At 51.7% G+C, this 16,012-nt stretch overlaps 1 protein-coding gene across 4 annotated transcripts in view; it reads left to right on the top strand.

The window, feature by feature from the left end:
- Positions 1-1,044, top strand: part of LOC105471609 (alkB homolog 3, alpha-ketoglutarate dependent dioxygenase) — a 47,074-nt gene extending 46,030 nt beyond the window's left edge. For all 4 annotated transcript variants that reach the window (XM_011724160.3, XM_011724163.3, XM_011724157.2 and 1 more), the window contains one exon: positions 858-1,044. In XM_011724160.3, the coding sequence (XP_011722462.2) occupies positions 858-974 (117 nt within the window). In that variant the 3' untranslated portion in view covers positions 975-1,044. The remainder of the gene's footprint in view (positions 1-857) is intronic.
- The last annotated feature ends 14,968 nt before the right edge of the window (positions 1,045-16,012 follow it).

Below are 16,012 nucleotides of genomic sequence, written 5' to 3'. Positions count from 1 at the left end.
GGGGGTACATGCCCCCTCTTACAGTCACAGTAGTGCCTGCAAGGGTAGAACTGGGGAGCAGCTCCAACACCCCACCCCTACCCTCGCCTCCACATCTATTGGAATGCCTGCCCGAGCCCTGTGGGGAGAGGTGGAAAGAGCCTAGGCTTCAGTCAGGTGAACCCAGGGTTGAATCCCAGCTTCGCCCTTTCTAGCTGAATCACCTCAGACCAGTCAGCCTCCAAGCCTCAGTTTCCGCCGCCGTGAAATGGACTCAGAAGCAGCCCTCTCTTGGGGGTCCTGTGAGGCTTGAGACCATGCATATAGTGCCTGACAGTCACCCGCTTAGTAATATGATTTTTTAAGTGCACTATTTCACATGCCCTGCTAACCCCAACCTTAACCCTTATGCTGAATGGGCGGTCCTTCTGTGGCTGACGGATGGCCCTGTGACCCTGCCTTTCCCCTTGGCAGGCTCCCCTGGTGCCCTCGCATCTGTTGCAGTCGGCGAGGGAGCGGGGGTGGGGTTGGGCAGAGGCTTTCTGGGGAATGGCCAAAACGAAAATTGTGTGTGAGTGGAGCTGATCATATTAAGATCCAGCTGCACTTTAAGCCCCCTTCGGAAGTTCTTTAGGCCAAACTGAAGAGAGCTCCCAGATGCCAAAGTGGCCTCACAGTGATGCTCTGCTCACTCTCGGCTGCCCCACCACATGCTCCCCAGGTAATTGGTTTCCTAATGCACTATTCCTGGACAGATTCCAGGATTCCAGCGCCTTGTCCCCTTGGGGTTAGTTCTTGACGTTTCCTAACCTGGCAAGGGTCACCGACCAGGCTCAGACACACTGCCACAGGACTGTATTGTTTTCTTGTTCTTGCAGGCCACTTCCAAACTGTACAGAACGCCTTGGCCTGCAAGAGTAAACAAGATTACCAGGCTGGAATTCCGTTTAAGACCAGTGCTTTTATATCCAGAGATTGTGGGTCAGACGCGGTGAGGAATCCATGAAAGGAAGACACAGTCCCTTCCATTACAGATAGAAATAAACCCATGTGGCTTCTATTTTCCTTGGCAAAATTAGTTTTTTCTCCTTACTACAAAAGAGGTTTGTGTTCTTTGCAAGAAATTAAAAAGATAAAAAGAGAAAGTGTTTGTAACTTCACAAGCTAGACATGGCAACTCTTTACATTTGTGTGTGTGTGTGTGTGTGTGTGTGTAATACAGGGTCTCACTCTGTTGCCCAGGTTGGAGGGCAATGGTGCAATCACGGCTCACTGCACCCTCGACCTCCCCGGGCTCAGGTGATCCTCCAACCTCAGCCTCCTGAGTAGCTGGGACTACAGGTCCACCCCACCACACCTGGCTAATTTCTGTATTTGTTGTAGACGGTCTTGCCATGTTGCCCAGGCTGGTGTGGAACTCCTGGGCTCAAATGATCCACCCCATCAGCCTCCCAAAGTGCTGAGATTATAGGCGTGAACCACTGAGCCCAGCCAACCTTTCACAACTTGCAGTATATATATTTTTTCTACACATTTATGTGTTTTTTAAAAGAAAGAAGTACCATCTTACTGAACTAATAGTTTTGGGGCCTTTTTCTACTTAGGTACAATGGTGCCTGCCATTAATTCTTATTCTATGACATCATCTTGAGTGGCTGCATAGTGTTGTATACAGTTGTATTGTTATTTAACCAGTTCCTTTGTGTTGGATATTTAGACGGTGGTTGGTGTTGATGTTGTTTTTGCCATTAGTAACCCTTTTGTTGGTTTTGGAAATCATGAGAATGGAGGGAGGGAGGTAGGGAGCAGGCTTTGACCTCATTCAGACTTCAATTCAAATAATAAAAAGAGCAGGTAACACTTTTGAAGAGCTGGAATATGTTCCGGGCACTGCATTCAGTACTCTAGTATTTCGGTGCCTGATTTATGAATCCTCATGGCAGCCCATGGACTAGGCACTATTTTTATCTCCATTTTACAGTTAATCGGAGGCGCAGCTCTTCCACTGGTGTGGCTGGGTGCAGTCCTGTAGTTAAACCTTTGAGTACATCTCTGATTGTTTCTTAGAATAAATTCCTAAAAGTGGGGTCGCTGGCCCAGATCCGGAAGGCTATGCATATTTTAAGGCTTTGAATACATAATGGAAATGACTTTCCACAAAGAGTACACCGACATATCCACCTGCCAGTGGTGTCTGAGCAGATCTGAGAACTCCTGCCCTGCTTGAGCACCGACTGTGTGCTGGGCCCTATGCTTAGTCTTCTACACCATTTCCCTCCTCAGAGAAGCAGCTGTGCTGTGCCTGGCACAGAGTAAGCAAGAACTCAGGACATCTCAGCCAGTGTGGGTGGTGGTGTTATATTGTGTGTCATTTGTTGAGAAAACAAGACACACACTTGAAAAACATCAATAATAAGGTGAAAGTGGAATGAGGGGTCCTGATGATGAGTCTTAGAGCTGGCAGAGTGTGAGGTGGTGGCCAGGGAAGTCTGCCTGTTGGGGAGGCACTTGGAGAATGGGGAGGAGCATCCTGTGAAGTGACAGCTGAAAGGCTGATGAGCAGGGAGGGACCCCTTGGTCGCTTGTGTTGAGCTGGAGGGGAGATGGTTGGGGAGGAAGATGGCCCACATCAGGCGTAGGAGCTGACTTGGCAGAAGTGAGAAGACCTGGGAGAGAGACTGTAGGAGTCCAAGTTAGAGGCTGCATATGTGACCTGGGAGGCACCTCTAGGAATGGTGAAAACAAAAGATGTTGGATTTTCTGGTGCCAGTAACACCCCTTCTTCCCATGAGTGCTGAAACAACAGAAGAACAGACACAGGACTCAGCTACAAGGTCCGCATATCAAGGTTATTACCGATAAGGCCAGGAAACCTTGGCTTACCTCCATGACCACAGTCAGACTTCTTGATATGCCCTCACCCTATCGAGGCCTCGGGGCACCCTGTCCGAGGAAACAGTCTGTGCTGCAGGCCCGGTCTCTGCCAACCGCCAGGAGGATCGCTGCCTCCCTCGGTGAGCCTGTGAGCGGGGAGCAGAGGAGGTGGGCCTCCAGGTGTGTCTCCCAAAGGTGGATGCTGGCCCTCCCCAGGCATCCCTTCCCCGTGGGGGACATAGGAGCTGGGCAGCAGGCACTCTCTGTAGGCAAGCGGCTCAGAGTGGGCAGGAGAGGGCCAGATTCCCCATGCCCCAGGGCAGCTCCTTCTCCCAAGCTACTTCTAAGTCATTCCTCTGCTCTCGGGAAAGAGAGTTAGGGAGGCTGGGAGAAGGGTAGAAGCTGCCTTTCCAATATTCTTCCCTCTTGGGAGTGCAGCGTTCCTCCCTTCATCGCAACACAAGGTAGGAGAGGCAGCCTTTGCCATCATGCTGGCTGTCACTCTTGCCAGCCCAATCCAAGATGCTTCAGAGGAAAGACTGCCAGCAACCAGCCAGACAGGGTGGTGCTGTGGTGGCAATTTTGGTCCAGTAGACCTGGTTCTAGTCCCAGCTCCTCCACGGACTGCTACATGACCTTTGGCAAATTCTTAGCCTGAGTTTCTCCATCTTTTATAAAACAGAGTTGTTGTAAGAATTGAGAGAGACAAAATGTATCTGACTCAGTACCGGCAGCTATTCTTACGGAATAGTGTGTGGATGTGAAGGAAAGAGCATGCGTGGCCTTGATTTTTGTTGTTTTTTGCTTTTATTTTGAGACAGGGTCTTCCTTTGTTGCCCAGGCTGGAGTCACTGGCACAACTGTGGCTCACTGCAGCCTTAACCTCCTAAGCTCAAAATGATCCTCCTACCTCAGCCTCCTTAGTAATTGAGACTATAGACACACGCCATAATGCTCAGCTAATTTTTAAAATTTATTTATTTATTTTACTTTATTTTGAGATGGAGTTTCACTCTTTTGCCCAGACTCCAGTGAATTGGAATGATCTTGGCTCACTGTAACCTCTGCCCCTGGGTTCAAGCAATTCTCCTGCCTCATCCTCCCAAGTAGCTGGGATTACAGGCACCTGCCACCACGCCCAGCTAATTTTTGTATTTTTAGTAGAGATGGGGTTTTGCCATGTTGGCCAGGCTGGTCTGGAACTCCTGACCTCAGGTGATCCACCCACCTTGGCCTCCCAAAGTGCTAGGATTACAGACATGAGCCACCACACCTGACTGCTAATTTTTAAATTTTTTGTAGAGACGAGGTCTTGCTACATTGTGCAGGCTGGTTTTGAACTCCTGGCCTCAAGTGATCCTCCTGCTTCAGGCCTTCCAAAGTGCTGGGATTACAGGTGTGAGCCACCGTACCTGGCCTCTTGTGTGGGCTTTGGGCAGGTCTTACAGTCATGGAGCAACGTCTGTGTAAATGTGTTGAGAGCAAGGACTTGGGGAAAGGGAGGAGGGCAGAAAGGGACCTCAATCTGGGCCATTCTCACTGTTGATGGGAAGAGGAAACACAGAGAAAGCAACAGAGAAGGAGCTGCCCTGAGAGGAAGGCACTCCTGAGAGCGTCTGTCCCAGCAGCCAGAAGCAGGGCTGGATTCCCAGCTGGCCTCCAGCCCCTGCGAAGCCCTGGATTCTTCTGCTCTAGCCTGGGGTAAGGGCTGGCAAGGTGGTCAGTGTCCATAAAGACAGTAAGATACCAGGCCTGTGTCCTGGCATAGAGCACTCTGGATCTTTGTCCTGCCTCTGGCTCCTGGGAAAAGTCTCTTCCTGCCTTTGGCCTCAGTTTTCCCATCTGTAAAAGGTAGGGGTTGAGCCATGATATGGTTTGAATATTTGTCCCCTCCAGATCTCATGTTGAAATGTGATTCCCAGTGTTGGAGTGGGCCTGGTGGGAGGTGTTTGGATCATGGGGGTGGATCCTTCATGAATGGCTTGGTGCCCTCCCCGCAATAAGGAGTGAGTTCTTGCTCTGTCATTTCACGCTAGAACTGGTTAATTAAAACAGCCAGGTATCGCTCTTGCTCCCTCTCCCTGTGTGATTCATGCCTGCCCCTGCTTCACTTTCTGCCATGAATAAAAGCTTCCTGAGGCCTCACCAGAAGCCAAGCAGATGCTAGTGCCGTGCTTGTACGGCCTGCAGAATGGTGAGCCGAATAAACCTCTTTTCTGTATACATTACTCAGTCTCAGGTAGTCCTTTATAGCAATGCAAAATGGACTATTACAAACCAACTTAAAAATTGTTTTTAGCTCCTTTGACCACAACCCATGGTAAAAAAGAAAAAAAGTTTTTACACACACACACACAGACACAGACACACACACTAAAACTAAAGCTTCATGAAACAATACTGTATGGCATATGTTTACTCTGATGTTTTGTGTTCCATTGTATATCATTAAAAAATGCTGACCATGGCCCCCTAAACTGATTGTACAGCCCATTAATGAGCCACACTCCGTGGTCTGAAAACACTGACCCAGCTCATCTAGAAGGTTCCTTCCTGCTCTGGCAGGCTGCAGTTTTGTTCCATTTCCTGTAGCCTCACGACCCCATCAGCCAAGTCTTTGTGGTTTTCTTCTTTGCACTCTTGTAACAGTGGTTTCCAATCTCAGACTCTGCACTGAAGGCATGGTCATGAGCCCAGTTGCTGGAGGTGCATCCCCCACGCCCCTGCCTGAGCAGCATGAGGCCTTCGAAGCCACCTGCCAGGGTGTTGTGAGTGGGGAGGGGCCTTCATGCCTTCTGCCATCATCACAGAGTGGGTTCGTGTGTCATCCACACTCCCCTCCGTGCCCCATCGCAAGACTCTACTGCATCAGTCTATTCCCTGGAAAAATGGTTGGGATTTGGAGTCCGGCTGCCGATTAGAATTCTAGACCCTTCCCAGGCCCAGCTAGCTCCCTCTTCACCTTCTCCTTCTGCCCACTGAACCTCTCCCTGGGCAGGTCCAGGAGTCACCACTGTGGGAAGTGCTGATGGGTGAAATGAGCTTTGGCAGCAGATGGACCTGGGTTTGCATCCCAGCTCCACTTCTGCCTGGCTGTGTGGCCTTGGGAAAGTTCCCTGACATCTCTGAGTCTCTTTCTTTGAAAAAAGCTTGGAGATAGTCATATTGCTCTGGGAAGATAAATTTAAGGGTGGGACGATAGGCACAAAGTGCTTTTTGTTGGTGCCTGGCAAGAGTTAGATGCTCAGGAAAAATTCGTGCCTTTAAATCTCGTCCCCTGAATGTCCCTTTAAGGGAATGGCTGGAGAAAAGGCAGCTGTTGCCATCTTGAATAAAGAAGGGGAAGATGCCTTCCACAGGGGGACAACATCAGGGAGGGGCTGTCTCAAACTGGGTGCACCGGGAGTAATCCCACCCAGCCCCAAACCTGTCCTAAAACTGCAGAGCTGGGTGCAGCAGCACTCTGGTGTTCACAGGGCAGCCTGAGGCTGTCTGAGGAGGAGCACAGGCAGGGCTTAGGGAAAACGGGCTCTGGGCCCCCAAAAGTGGGCCCGTAAGGATGGTGGTGTGTCCTCCTGTGTGGCCTTGTTTTATCTCAGTATGTTTTCAAAAATGTCTGGTGAGATCCTCATGGACTGCCACCCAGGGAGGAGGACAAGACTTCCAAATCCCAGGGTCATGAGAAGACCCTTTTTTTTTTTTTTTTTTTTGAGACAGGGTCTCATTCTGTCACCCAGGCTGGAGTGCAGTGGCACAGTCTCGGCTCATGGCAACCTCTGCCTCCGAGTTCAAGCGAGCCTTCTACCTAAGGCCCTTGAGCAGCTGGGACCACAGATGCGCACAAACATGCCTGGCCAATGTTTTGTATTTTTAGTAGAGACAGGGTTTTGCCATGTTGCCCAGGCAGGTCTCGAACTCCTGATCTCAAGCGATCTGCCTGCCTTGGCCTTGCAAAGTGCTGGGATTACAGGTGTGAGTCATGGCACCCAGCTGAGAAGAACTTTCTAGCAAACACCAGAACCAAAGTATTGGAGCAGGCAGTCCTGAGATGCTGTTTGCATGCCCTCACGCTGTTACCTCTTAGCAAGACTTCGTGAAAGTCATCTTTGCAGGTGTCCTCAGCGCCCACAGCACTTTTTTTTGGTGCCACCCACAGTGGTAAATCATTGAAAGGTGGATTTGAACCAAGCTGGGAAACAGACGGGATGTAAGCACCTCCATTACCAGGGACTGCCATGCCAGGGAAGCTGCTTCCCAGAACTTGGAAGCGGTTCCTTCCAGGGCTCCTGACTCAATAGCCACCCCCTTTGTCACCTCAGCTCCTGATAACTGCAGAGCCTGGGGCTCTGAGAGCCAAAGTAACTTGCCCTGGGTCACACAGCTTTAATAGCAGAGGCTGGAGACCCTTTGGAGGGTTGTGCTGTGTAGCTGGGACTTGGTACTACCTGGGAAAACCTCTAACCCTCTTGCCTCTGCATTTCTGGCTCCAGCTGCCCTCTTCTCTGTTTTTCCGGTAGCCGGAAGACTCTGCTTCCAAGGGAGGGACTTGTACTTTAACCTTGGAGCATAAGGTAAGTCGCTCAGGCTTGCTTTATGGAATCGTGGTACTGGCTCATGGTTCAGTAGGAGCAGCGAAACTTCTCAGAATGCAAGGCTGCAAGCCCAGTCTCTATGCTTACTAGCTGGCAGATGTCCCTGGACCTCTGTGTCCCTGTCCACATATGAGGGAGTAATGTCAGATGGACCTAGTCCAGAGAACCTGCCCTCCCAGGAGGCAGCCAGGCTCAAGGTAAAGGCCAGGATGGGGTATCCCATCCTGACTCCGCCCTGCCTTGCCACTGGCTGTATGACCTTGGTCTTGTTCCCTCCCCTCTCTGGTCTTCTCTGTCTTCATCTCAAAAGACAGCAAAGATATTCCTGTTTTGCTGAAGTCACAGGGGGTGAAACTACTTTGCAAAGCTTAAGGGCCAAAGATTGTGAAGGATTTTATTCTCAGCCGTGTAAAGATTCTCAGACCGGTGGTCCCAGAAGAGGAACACTCAGGCCTGCAGGAAAGCGTGTGGGAGGGGCTGAGCCACAGCCCCTGGGTGGGTGAAGCTGTGCTGGGAAGCAGACCCTTGGCAGGGAAATGAGCTCTCGTTACTCAGATCCACAGGCTGAGCTTGATTCTTGGGAGGTCTCCCTGGGCTCTGACTCCTTCAGAGTCCCCAAGAATCTCCGAGCCCCTGACTCCAGCCTAGTGTTCCCTGGGACTCATCCTGGGAGTCAGGGGTGCCAGGGTGCCTCCTCCGGTGGGACCAGCCCTGCCATGGCAGCTGCTGCAGCTGGTATCCCATTGCAGTGTTACAGTGAGGCTCAGATGACACAGTGAGCTCATCCCAGCATGAATGGGGCCACCGGGGCAGGGCATTGGAAACTGATGGACCGATGTGGGGGCTATCACGGGGGGTCTCCCTGGACCCTCTCCCTCCCTCCCTCTCTCCCTCTCTGTGTGTCTTGGACTCTCTTCCTCCCTCTCTCTCTCTCTCTCTCCCTCTCCTCTCTCTACACCCCTTCTTGGAGCTTGCCTGGGATTGTCATGGCAACCCTCCAGCAAAATTATCAAAACACTTTTATGCTCCCAATCGTACCAGACGAAGTGCTAATTCTGAGTAAGGCTGAAGCAGTTGGTTAAATGCTGAAGTCACAGACTTTGTGTGGAGGCCCCCCTGGGGGTGGAGTGGGCACCAGTGGGAGGTGAGGGCTGGGCACAGGGGCAGGACCACCCAGAAAAGACTCAGTCTCTCACCTGCTAGAGACATTGTGTGTGTGGCTATCCCGTCCCCACCCCTTATGCCACATTGACATTTGCATTCCACACACACACACGCACACACACACGTACAAGCAGTGGCTGGGCCAAACACACCCAAAGTGTAGATCGACCCAAACAGAACCATCTGGAATAATCATCACCTCATTCAGTGCTTGGAACTCTGCGACCCACTCTGGGGAGAGTTTTGGGTGAGGCGGGGATGGCCAGTTGCCCAATGCTTCTAGCTGGCGCTGGGTCTGAGCTAGGGCAACAGAGCAGCCGTGGGAAGGGGCCTGACCTTCCTGCCCAGCCCCCACGGAAAAGCAGAGGAGGACCTGTGAACAGAACTGCCCCAGCCTGGTTCTTCCAGCCTTGATGTGCGTCCCAGGACACACTGCATCCCTGCTCCCCTGTGACTCAGGCCCAGGTTACCATAGGCTCCCTTGGAAACAAAGCCCTGCTAATGGCTGAAGAACTGTTGGTTGCTTTTTTTAAGATTCCAGTTCTGCCCAAAAGCCAAAGTGTGGGTAGGGACGATGGGGGAGGTGGTGCACAAGCCCCTCCCCTCTCTGCTTCCATCTCCCCACCCCATCTGCTTCCCCAGGACACCCCTCCCTGGAAGCCAGCCTTCCCCTGCAGCCTCAGTGCAGGCTGCTCTGGCTGAAGGGGAGGCATCTACTCCTGCGAATGGGTGCCCTCATCCTCCAGAGGATTCTAGGACATTAGAGCAAGAGGGACCCCCAGCGAATCAGAGTCTGGCCTCCTTGCTTCCCAGATGGGGGAACTGTGGCTCAGAGATCGGAAGCAATGGTTCAAGGCCACAGAGTGTGTACACGCGCGTGCACACACACACATACAGGCGGTGGCTGAGCCAAACACAACCAAAGTGTAGATCGACCCAAACAACCAACCTGCAGCCAGGCTTCTGGCTTCCAGGCCAGTGCTGTTCTCATTGCACCAGAGAGATTACAGGATGGGGTGGTGCAAGCAGTGAGCACCAATTTCAGAGTCAGGCAGGCCTGGCCTTGAACGCTGGCTTCAGTGCTCAGCACTTAGTGTAACCCTGGTCAGTCCCCCTGCCACCTGAGTCCTCAGCTGTAAAATGGGGCGATGCTAGGGTCCCTCTGGAAGGACATAGTGAGGATGACTTCATTGAGGTGGTATGTGCAAGCGCAATCACAGCTGGCACAAGGCCAGACACAGAGTGAGTGTTCAACAGATGACTTTTATTTTTATTTTTCATTTTTTTTAGAGCTGTGGTCTCACTATGTTACTATGTTGCTCAGGCTGGCCTGAAACTCCCGGGCTCAAGTGATCCTCTAGCCTCAGACTCCTGAGTAGCTGGGACTACAGACATGCGCCACCATGCCCAGCAACAAATGACATTTCTGTGTCCTCCCTCTGTAGCCCCAGAGCTACAGACCTGCTGAGAAGAGGGACTGTCCTGCATCCCTTTTAAGGGCCGACCCCTGTCCCGGGGTGGCTGGGTGAGGCCATGTAGCCTGGAAAAGCCCACACTGACCCTTCCCACAGCTCTGAGCTCCTGCAAACTCAGCAAGTCCCAGGAAGGCCCAGAGGGCAAGAGGAAGCAGGACCCCTTAATCCTCCCAGGCCTGCCCACCCTTTGCATCTTGGCTCTCAGGCCTTTGGAGGAGGGAAAAATGTTGAAAGAGGTGTTGATATCTGCCAAGGCCCCTGAGGCCACCTTTGGGCATCAGCAGTAACACCACCCCAACCCGGTTCCCTGCTGCTGTGTGGAGCTCCACCCTTGGAGACATGATGAGAGCACAGCGTTGCTCAGGCTGGCTTCCTCTTTTAAATTGTGAGTCAGGCAGGAAGGTATAAGCCACCAAAACCCCCAGATGCCCTCTGAAGCAGGAATTTCTTGGAACCTTTCCCTGATATCTTCTCAACCAAATTGGGGGCTGGGTAGGTTTTAGGATGAGATCATAAAAGCAAAAGGAACTTTTATTTTATGCTTACGACATGCTGGGTACTGTGCTAGGCGCTTTCCTACACACTGGCACCCAGGGGCATTGCTTCTGCTTTCCAGGTGTGGAAGAGCCACCAAGGTCACAGAATAAATGAGTCCATGGCAGCGCTTAGGTTAGAATCTAGGTCTCTGTTCTCCTTACCTGACGGTGGCCTTTGGCTGGCTCCTTGGGCAGGGAAGGGCAGAGAAGGCATAAAAAGGCCACGGCGGGGAGGGGTGGTCCTGGCCCTAGGGACATCCTGAGGTGGAGGAGTCATGGCTGGGAAGGGTGGGTGGCAGGACCCGGGGATCTAGGCAGTATGGGAGCTCGGTCCTCCATGGGAGGTTCAATCTCCCCACCCTCCCCTCCTGCCTTCTTCTAAGAGGCCCCCAGTGAGCAGGGCCCAAGACCCAGGAGGGGATGATCTTATTGCTAATTTAGGACCTCTGCTATGAAGCACACACCCTTTTTCTTATTTTCACTGCCCTGGGCCGGGATGGGGAACCTCCCATCCAGGGGAGTGGAGGAAGTTGACTTAGGGTACCCTAGTCCCTGGCCTCAGAATTTGGGGTCCAGAGGAGCTGTGTGTGTTGGAGACAGTGTAGCACCTTGGCTGGCCTGTTGGGAGCCGTAGGAGCAGGGCACACGTGGTAGCAGTCCATGCCACAGGGACCTCTGCGTGCCAGCTCTGTGCTGGGTGCTGGAAAGGCAGTGGCCAACACTGACCACCTAGTGGGGAAGGCGGACAGTACAGTGTCAACAGACAAGTAGGAAGACTCTTTAGATAATGACAAACATGCCATGAAGGAAAGGGGGACAGAGAGACTGAGGGGCAGCCCTCAGTAGGGTGGCCAGGCCAGGCTTCTTCAAGGAAGTAGTAACATCTGAGCTGAGAACTCTGCAGACAGTCAAGTGGCTTGTCCAAGCTCATACAGTAAGTTCTGGGGAAGCCAGACTAGCACACATCTCTAGACTCCCTTTGAGCGGTCTCCCTGCTCCTAGAAACATCCTTCTCTTGGATTCTGACATATCTTCCTGTTTTCCTCCTACTCTGTTGAACACTGCTTCTCTGAGTCCTTGGCTGACTTCATCCTCTTTCCAGTGCCGGACTGTCCCGGCCCTCCTCTGGAATGTGGGCCTCCACCCAGCCCCCTCCAAAACGGCCACCTCAACCCCTCACCTCTCCCCTAGCTTCAGTGGCCTGCTCGACATCTCCATCTGGACCTCAAAGGGTCTCTTAGAACAATGCTAAGTCCATATAATAGAGACCCCAAGTTAGAGTAGTTTAAAAAGATTCAATTGATTGTTCACTCCTGTAATCGTTACAGGGGAAGTGCTTCAGGTTGGCGGATGGCTTAGCTCCACGTGGTCATTTAGGGACTCACTCTAATGACTGTGCTGCTATCTTTAACGTGACAGTTCCAGAATCTCTCTGGTTATTGCTTTTCCAGCCAGTGTGAGGGGAAAAACACAGAAGTCTAGGGCAGGAATTTCTTCTTAATCGAGCGAGGCAGAAGTTGAGCATACTTCTCACATTCCACAGATGAGAGTTTAGACACATAGCCTCCTAGCTGCAAGGAGAGTTGGGTTGTGCCCTAGCTGGGCGGCTAGCTGTCTCTGTCACAGCCTATCCTCGAGAACAGCAAGGACTTGCCTGCCCTGGCAGCAGAGGAGGTCCTCTGGGGGTGACCCTTTATTCTGTGTCTCTCTGACCTTGACTTTGCCCTTCAACATTGCTTGCTTGTCATTCTCCACAACCACTGACAGGGTGTTGAGAGTCTACCCTCCTTAGCTGACTCAGGCTTGAGCAATCACGGGCTTTTGCAGTCCAGCCTTGCAATTTTGTTGGTGATAACAATTCCTTCAAAAACTTAGTAGGCTTTATCTTTAGTCAGTTCCTTGAGCCGTGACCACATCCAAAGCTCCTTTCTTGACAGAGTTATGAAGTCTACCTTCCATACCCTTCTTTTTCCCATTCATTTAAAATGAAAGTGGCTGGGTACAGTGTCTCACGCCTGTAATCCCAGCACTTTGGGAGGCTGAGGCAGGTGGATCACTTGAGGCCAGGAGTTTGAGACCAGCCTGGCCAATAGGGTGAAACCCCATCTCGACAAAAATACAAAAAGTAGCTGGGCGTGGTGGTGTACACCTGTAATCCCAGCTACTCGGGAGGTTGAGGTGGAAGAATTGCTTGAACCCGGGAGGCAGAGGTTGCAGTGAACCGAGATTGCACCACTGCACTCCAGCCTGGAACTCCAGCCTGGAAAACAGAGCAAGACTAAATCTCAAAATAAATAAATAAATAAATACATAAATAATAAAATGAAGGTTATCCTAAAGACACCCTAAAGAACAGACTCAGATGACAAGGTAGTACCCTTAATATCATACTTTGCCACGGGGTGATTTCTTTATTTGGTTTAAAGTTTGGTCTAAGAGACAGGCTTTGAGAGAGGCTCTGAGCCATGATAGTCTGACTTACTGCTCTTTGGACAAAACCAGTTGGCTTTTTCAACGCCAAGGTCACCAGTTTTCTGAATTCTCTGTATTTCTGTCTATCTCTTCTTGCAAACTGGCCAATCTCTTTCTTGTAATTTTTGCTAAAAGCAGCATCAAGCAGCCAACACAAATGGCTTCGGCTCTTTCCAACCATTTTTCTAGAATGATAGGCTCAATAGGCATGTAGGCTGTCTTCCACATGATCACAGGTGACATTTGCAATAAATGTTTTGTCCTAGCATAACAAGATTCACTGGCTTCTCATCATCTAATATCTGTTTCTATCTTGCTCACCACCTATTGGCTAAGCCAATGCCATATATTTGAGGGGTTTTATACGTGGCACTTTCCCACTCCTGGTGCAAATTTCTATAAGGAGCTACAAAGTACAGGTTTTAAGGTTATAGAAATTGCTTTTTTTCTCATGTAAGGTAGTTCTGATGTGAGCATTTCAGGCATCATTCAGGTGCATGGTGGGTTTTGATAAACAGCCAGCAGATTCCTCCGTGCCCCCCCGCCAACCCTTCTCTTCCCCAACACATTCACCTGTGTATCAATGGTACCACCATCACACACTTGCTCAAGCAAATACATAGAAGTTAACTTATTTTTCATTGTTTATTTTTGGAGACAGGGTTTCACTCTGTCACCCAGGCTGGAAGGCAGTGTTGAAATCTTGGTTCACTGCAACCTCTGCCTCCCAGGTTCAAGCAATTCTCGTGCTTCAGCCTGGGTAGCGGAGATTACAGGCATCAGCCACCACGCCTAGCTATTTATTTATTTATTTTTTTAATTTTTAATAGAGACAGGGTTTCACTGTGTTAGCCAGGATGGTCTCAATCTCCTGACCTCGTGATCTGCCTGCCTCAGCCTCCCAAAGTGCTGGGATTACAGGCAAGAGCCACCGTGCCCGGCCGAAATTCTATCTTTGTAACCTGCCGCTAAGGCCTCAAGTGACTGTCCCCCCTTCCCATCCACTCTCTCACTCTGCTTTAGCCAACAAGCCTCCTTGCTGTTTGTTCCTCCAATATACCAAGTGAATTCTTGCCTTAGCATCTTTGCACTAAGACTCCCTCTGCTCAGATACTGTCTTCCCACCTTTTCACATGGCTGGTTCCATCTTTGTCCATCGCAGGGCAAACCGCTGCAGTGTAGCGGGTAACAGTGAGGGCTCAGGAGCCACGCTGCTGGGATTTGAATCTCAGCTCTTGCTACTTCCTGCTGTGGGACCTTGGGGCAAGTTTTCTTAGCTTCTCTGTGCCTTGATTTTTCTACCTGTAAATGGCAATAAGAAATGTATGGTATTTGTTACCCAGGGTGGTTGGGAGGATTAAATAAAATAGTGAACACACTGCATTCATGTATAAAAAGTGAGCAGAGCGTGGCCATACTAAGCACTTAGCATGTTATTATTGCCCTTCGGGTGGCAGCTTAAATATCTGGCTCTGAGTAGCCTTTCCTGGCCCGGTGCTCTAAGCATCTCACCACCTGCATCCCTAGCTCATCGCCCTACTTTATTTCACCACAAAACATGTTCTTGTTCATGTGTATATCATCTGTCTCTCCCCACAACACCCCATTCCCACTAGAATGTAACTTGCATGAGGGCAGGGACTGTACCTTTCTTGTTTGCTTCCATGCCTTTCCTGAGCAGGAAAGTAACTTCTCAGTACATCTTTGTTGGGTGGGTACGGAAAAGACAGAGGCCAAATCCCACTGACTCCCTTCTTTTCGGGTGGCCCTTTGAGCCCTGCTGGGTGCCTGTCAGTGCCCCGCATCTCAAGCCCACGTGGCCATGGCCAGGCTCACAGTTTCCTCTTGGGGGTCCCAGGATATAGGGCAGGGGCTGCCCTGTGGACCTGCTCTTAGAGACCGTGGGGGCACTGGTGAGATTTAGCACAGGGTACTCACCCTCAGCAGGGGACTGTCAGAGCTTGGACTCTGGAGTCCAGCCCATCTGTTTCCATCAGATACTAGTGGACCATTTACTTATCCCCTCTGTGCCTGTGTTTTCCCATATGTAAAAATGAGAGAATACCAATTACCTCATAGGGCTGCTGCGGTGAAGATTAAACAGGATAATATATATAAAACAGCGCATGGTTGGCTTGGAGTAAAGCTCTCCAGATGGTGGTGGCTATTATTATTGTTGTTGTTGTTGTTGTTAGTGCCATATCCAGTTGTCACTCTTCAGAGCATGAATAGGGGTGCCCGAGGGACTTGGGTTTGGGAGTGAGGAGACAAACATAAAGAAGACATCTAGGGAAGGGAAGAACCCGAATGGAATAATCGAGGTGTGTTTGCATTCGTGGGGGGGGGGGGGGGGGCGAGCGCGCGCGCGCGCGCGCCTGCGGAGGGGGCTGGCAAGGATCCAAAGGGGGAGCCCGCCCCTACCTCCGAGCTCAGCTCTGGGGAGCCGGGCGCTCAGGCTCGCCAGGCTGCAGAGAGCTGGGAGCTGCCTCGCGCCCCGCGCAGAACCGGCGGCGGAATAACCAGCGCCTCGAGTGTGTGCATCTGGTATCGGGGGCGGGGGAGGGTGACCTGCGCCCCCGCGGCCAACCCAGTTGGTGCAGACTTGGGGATCCCAGAAGGGACAGCGCCCGCCCTGTCTCGGCGATTGAGGGTCCCTGCCCAGGCTCAGCTTGGGCCCGCCGCGTGCTCTGGGGCCGCGGATTCTCCCGGAACCCCCGCGGGCTGGGCCTGCCTTCCGGAGCCGGTTGGCTGGGGGCGGGCGGCGCCGGGGAAGGGGCAGTTACTTTCCCAGAGTGGCGGGGCGACGTCAGGCGGAAGGGCGCGGGGCGCGCACGCTTTAAATGGCATTCGCTGTCATCCGAGCTCACAGCCGTGTGGGTAGCCGCGGGCTATATAAGCGGGAGCCGGGCCGCCGCGGGGC

This window comes from Macaca nemestrina, chromosome 12, assembly GCF_043159975.1.
Source record: "Macaca nemestrina isolate mMacNem1 chromosome 12, mMacNem.hap1, whole genome shotgun sequence".
NCBI classification, from domain to species: domain Eukaryota; kingdom Metazoa; phylum Chordata; class Mammalia; order Primates; family Cercopithecidae; genus Macaca; species Macaca nemestrina.
The sequence above is the reverse complement of the archived record's forward strand: the minus strand, read 5'-3'. Positions and strand labels throughout refer to the sequence as shown.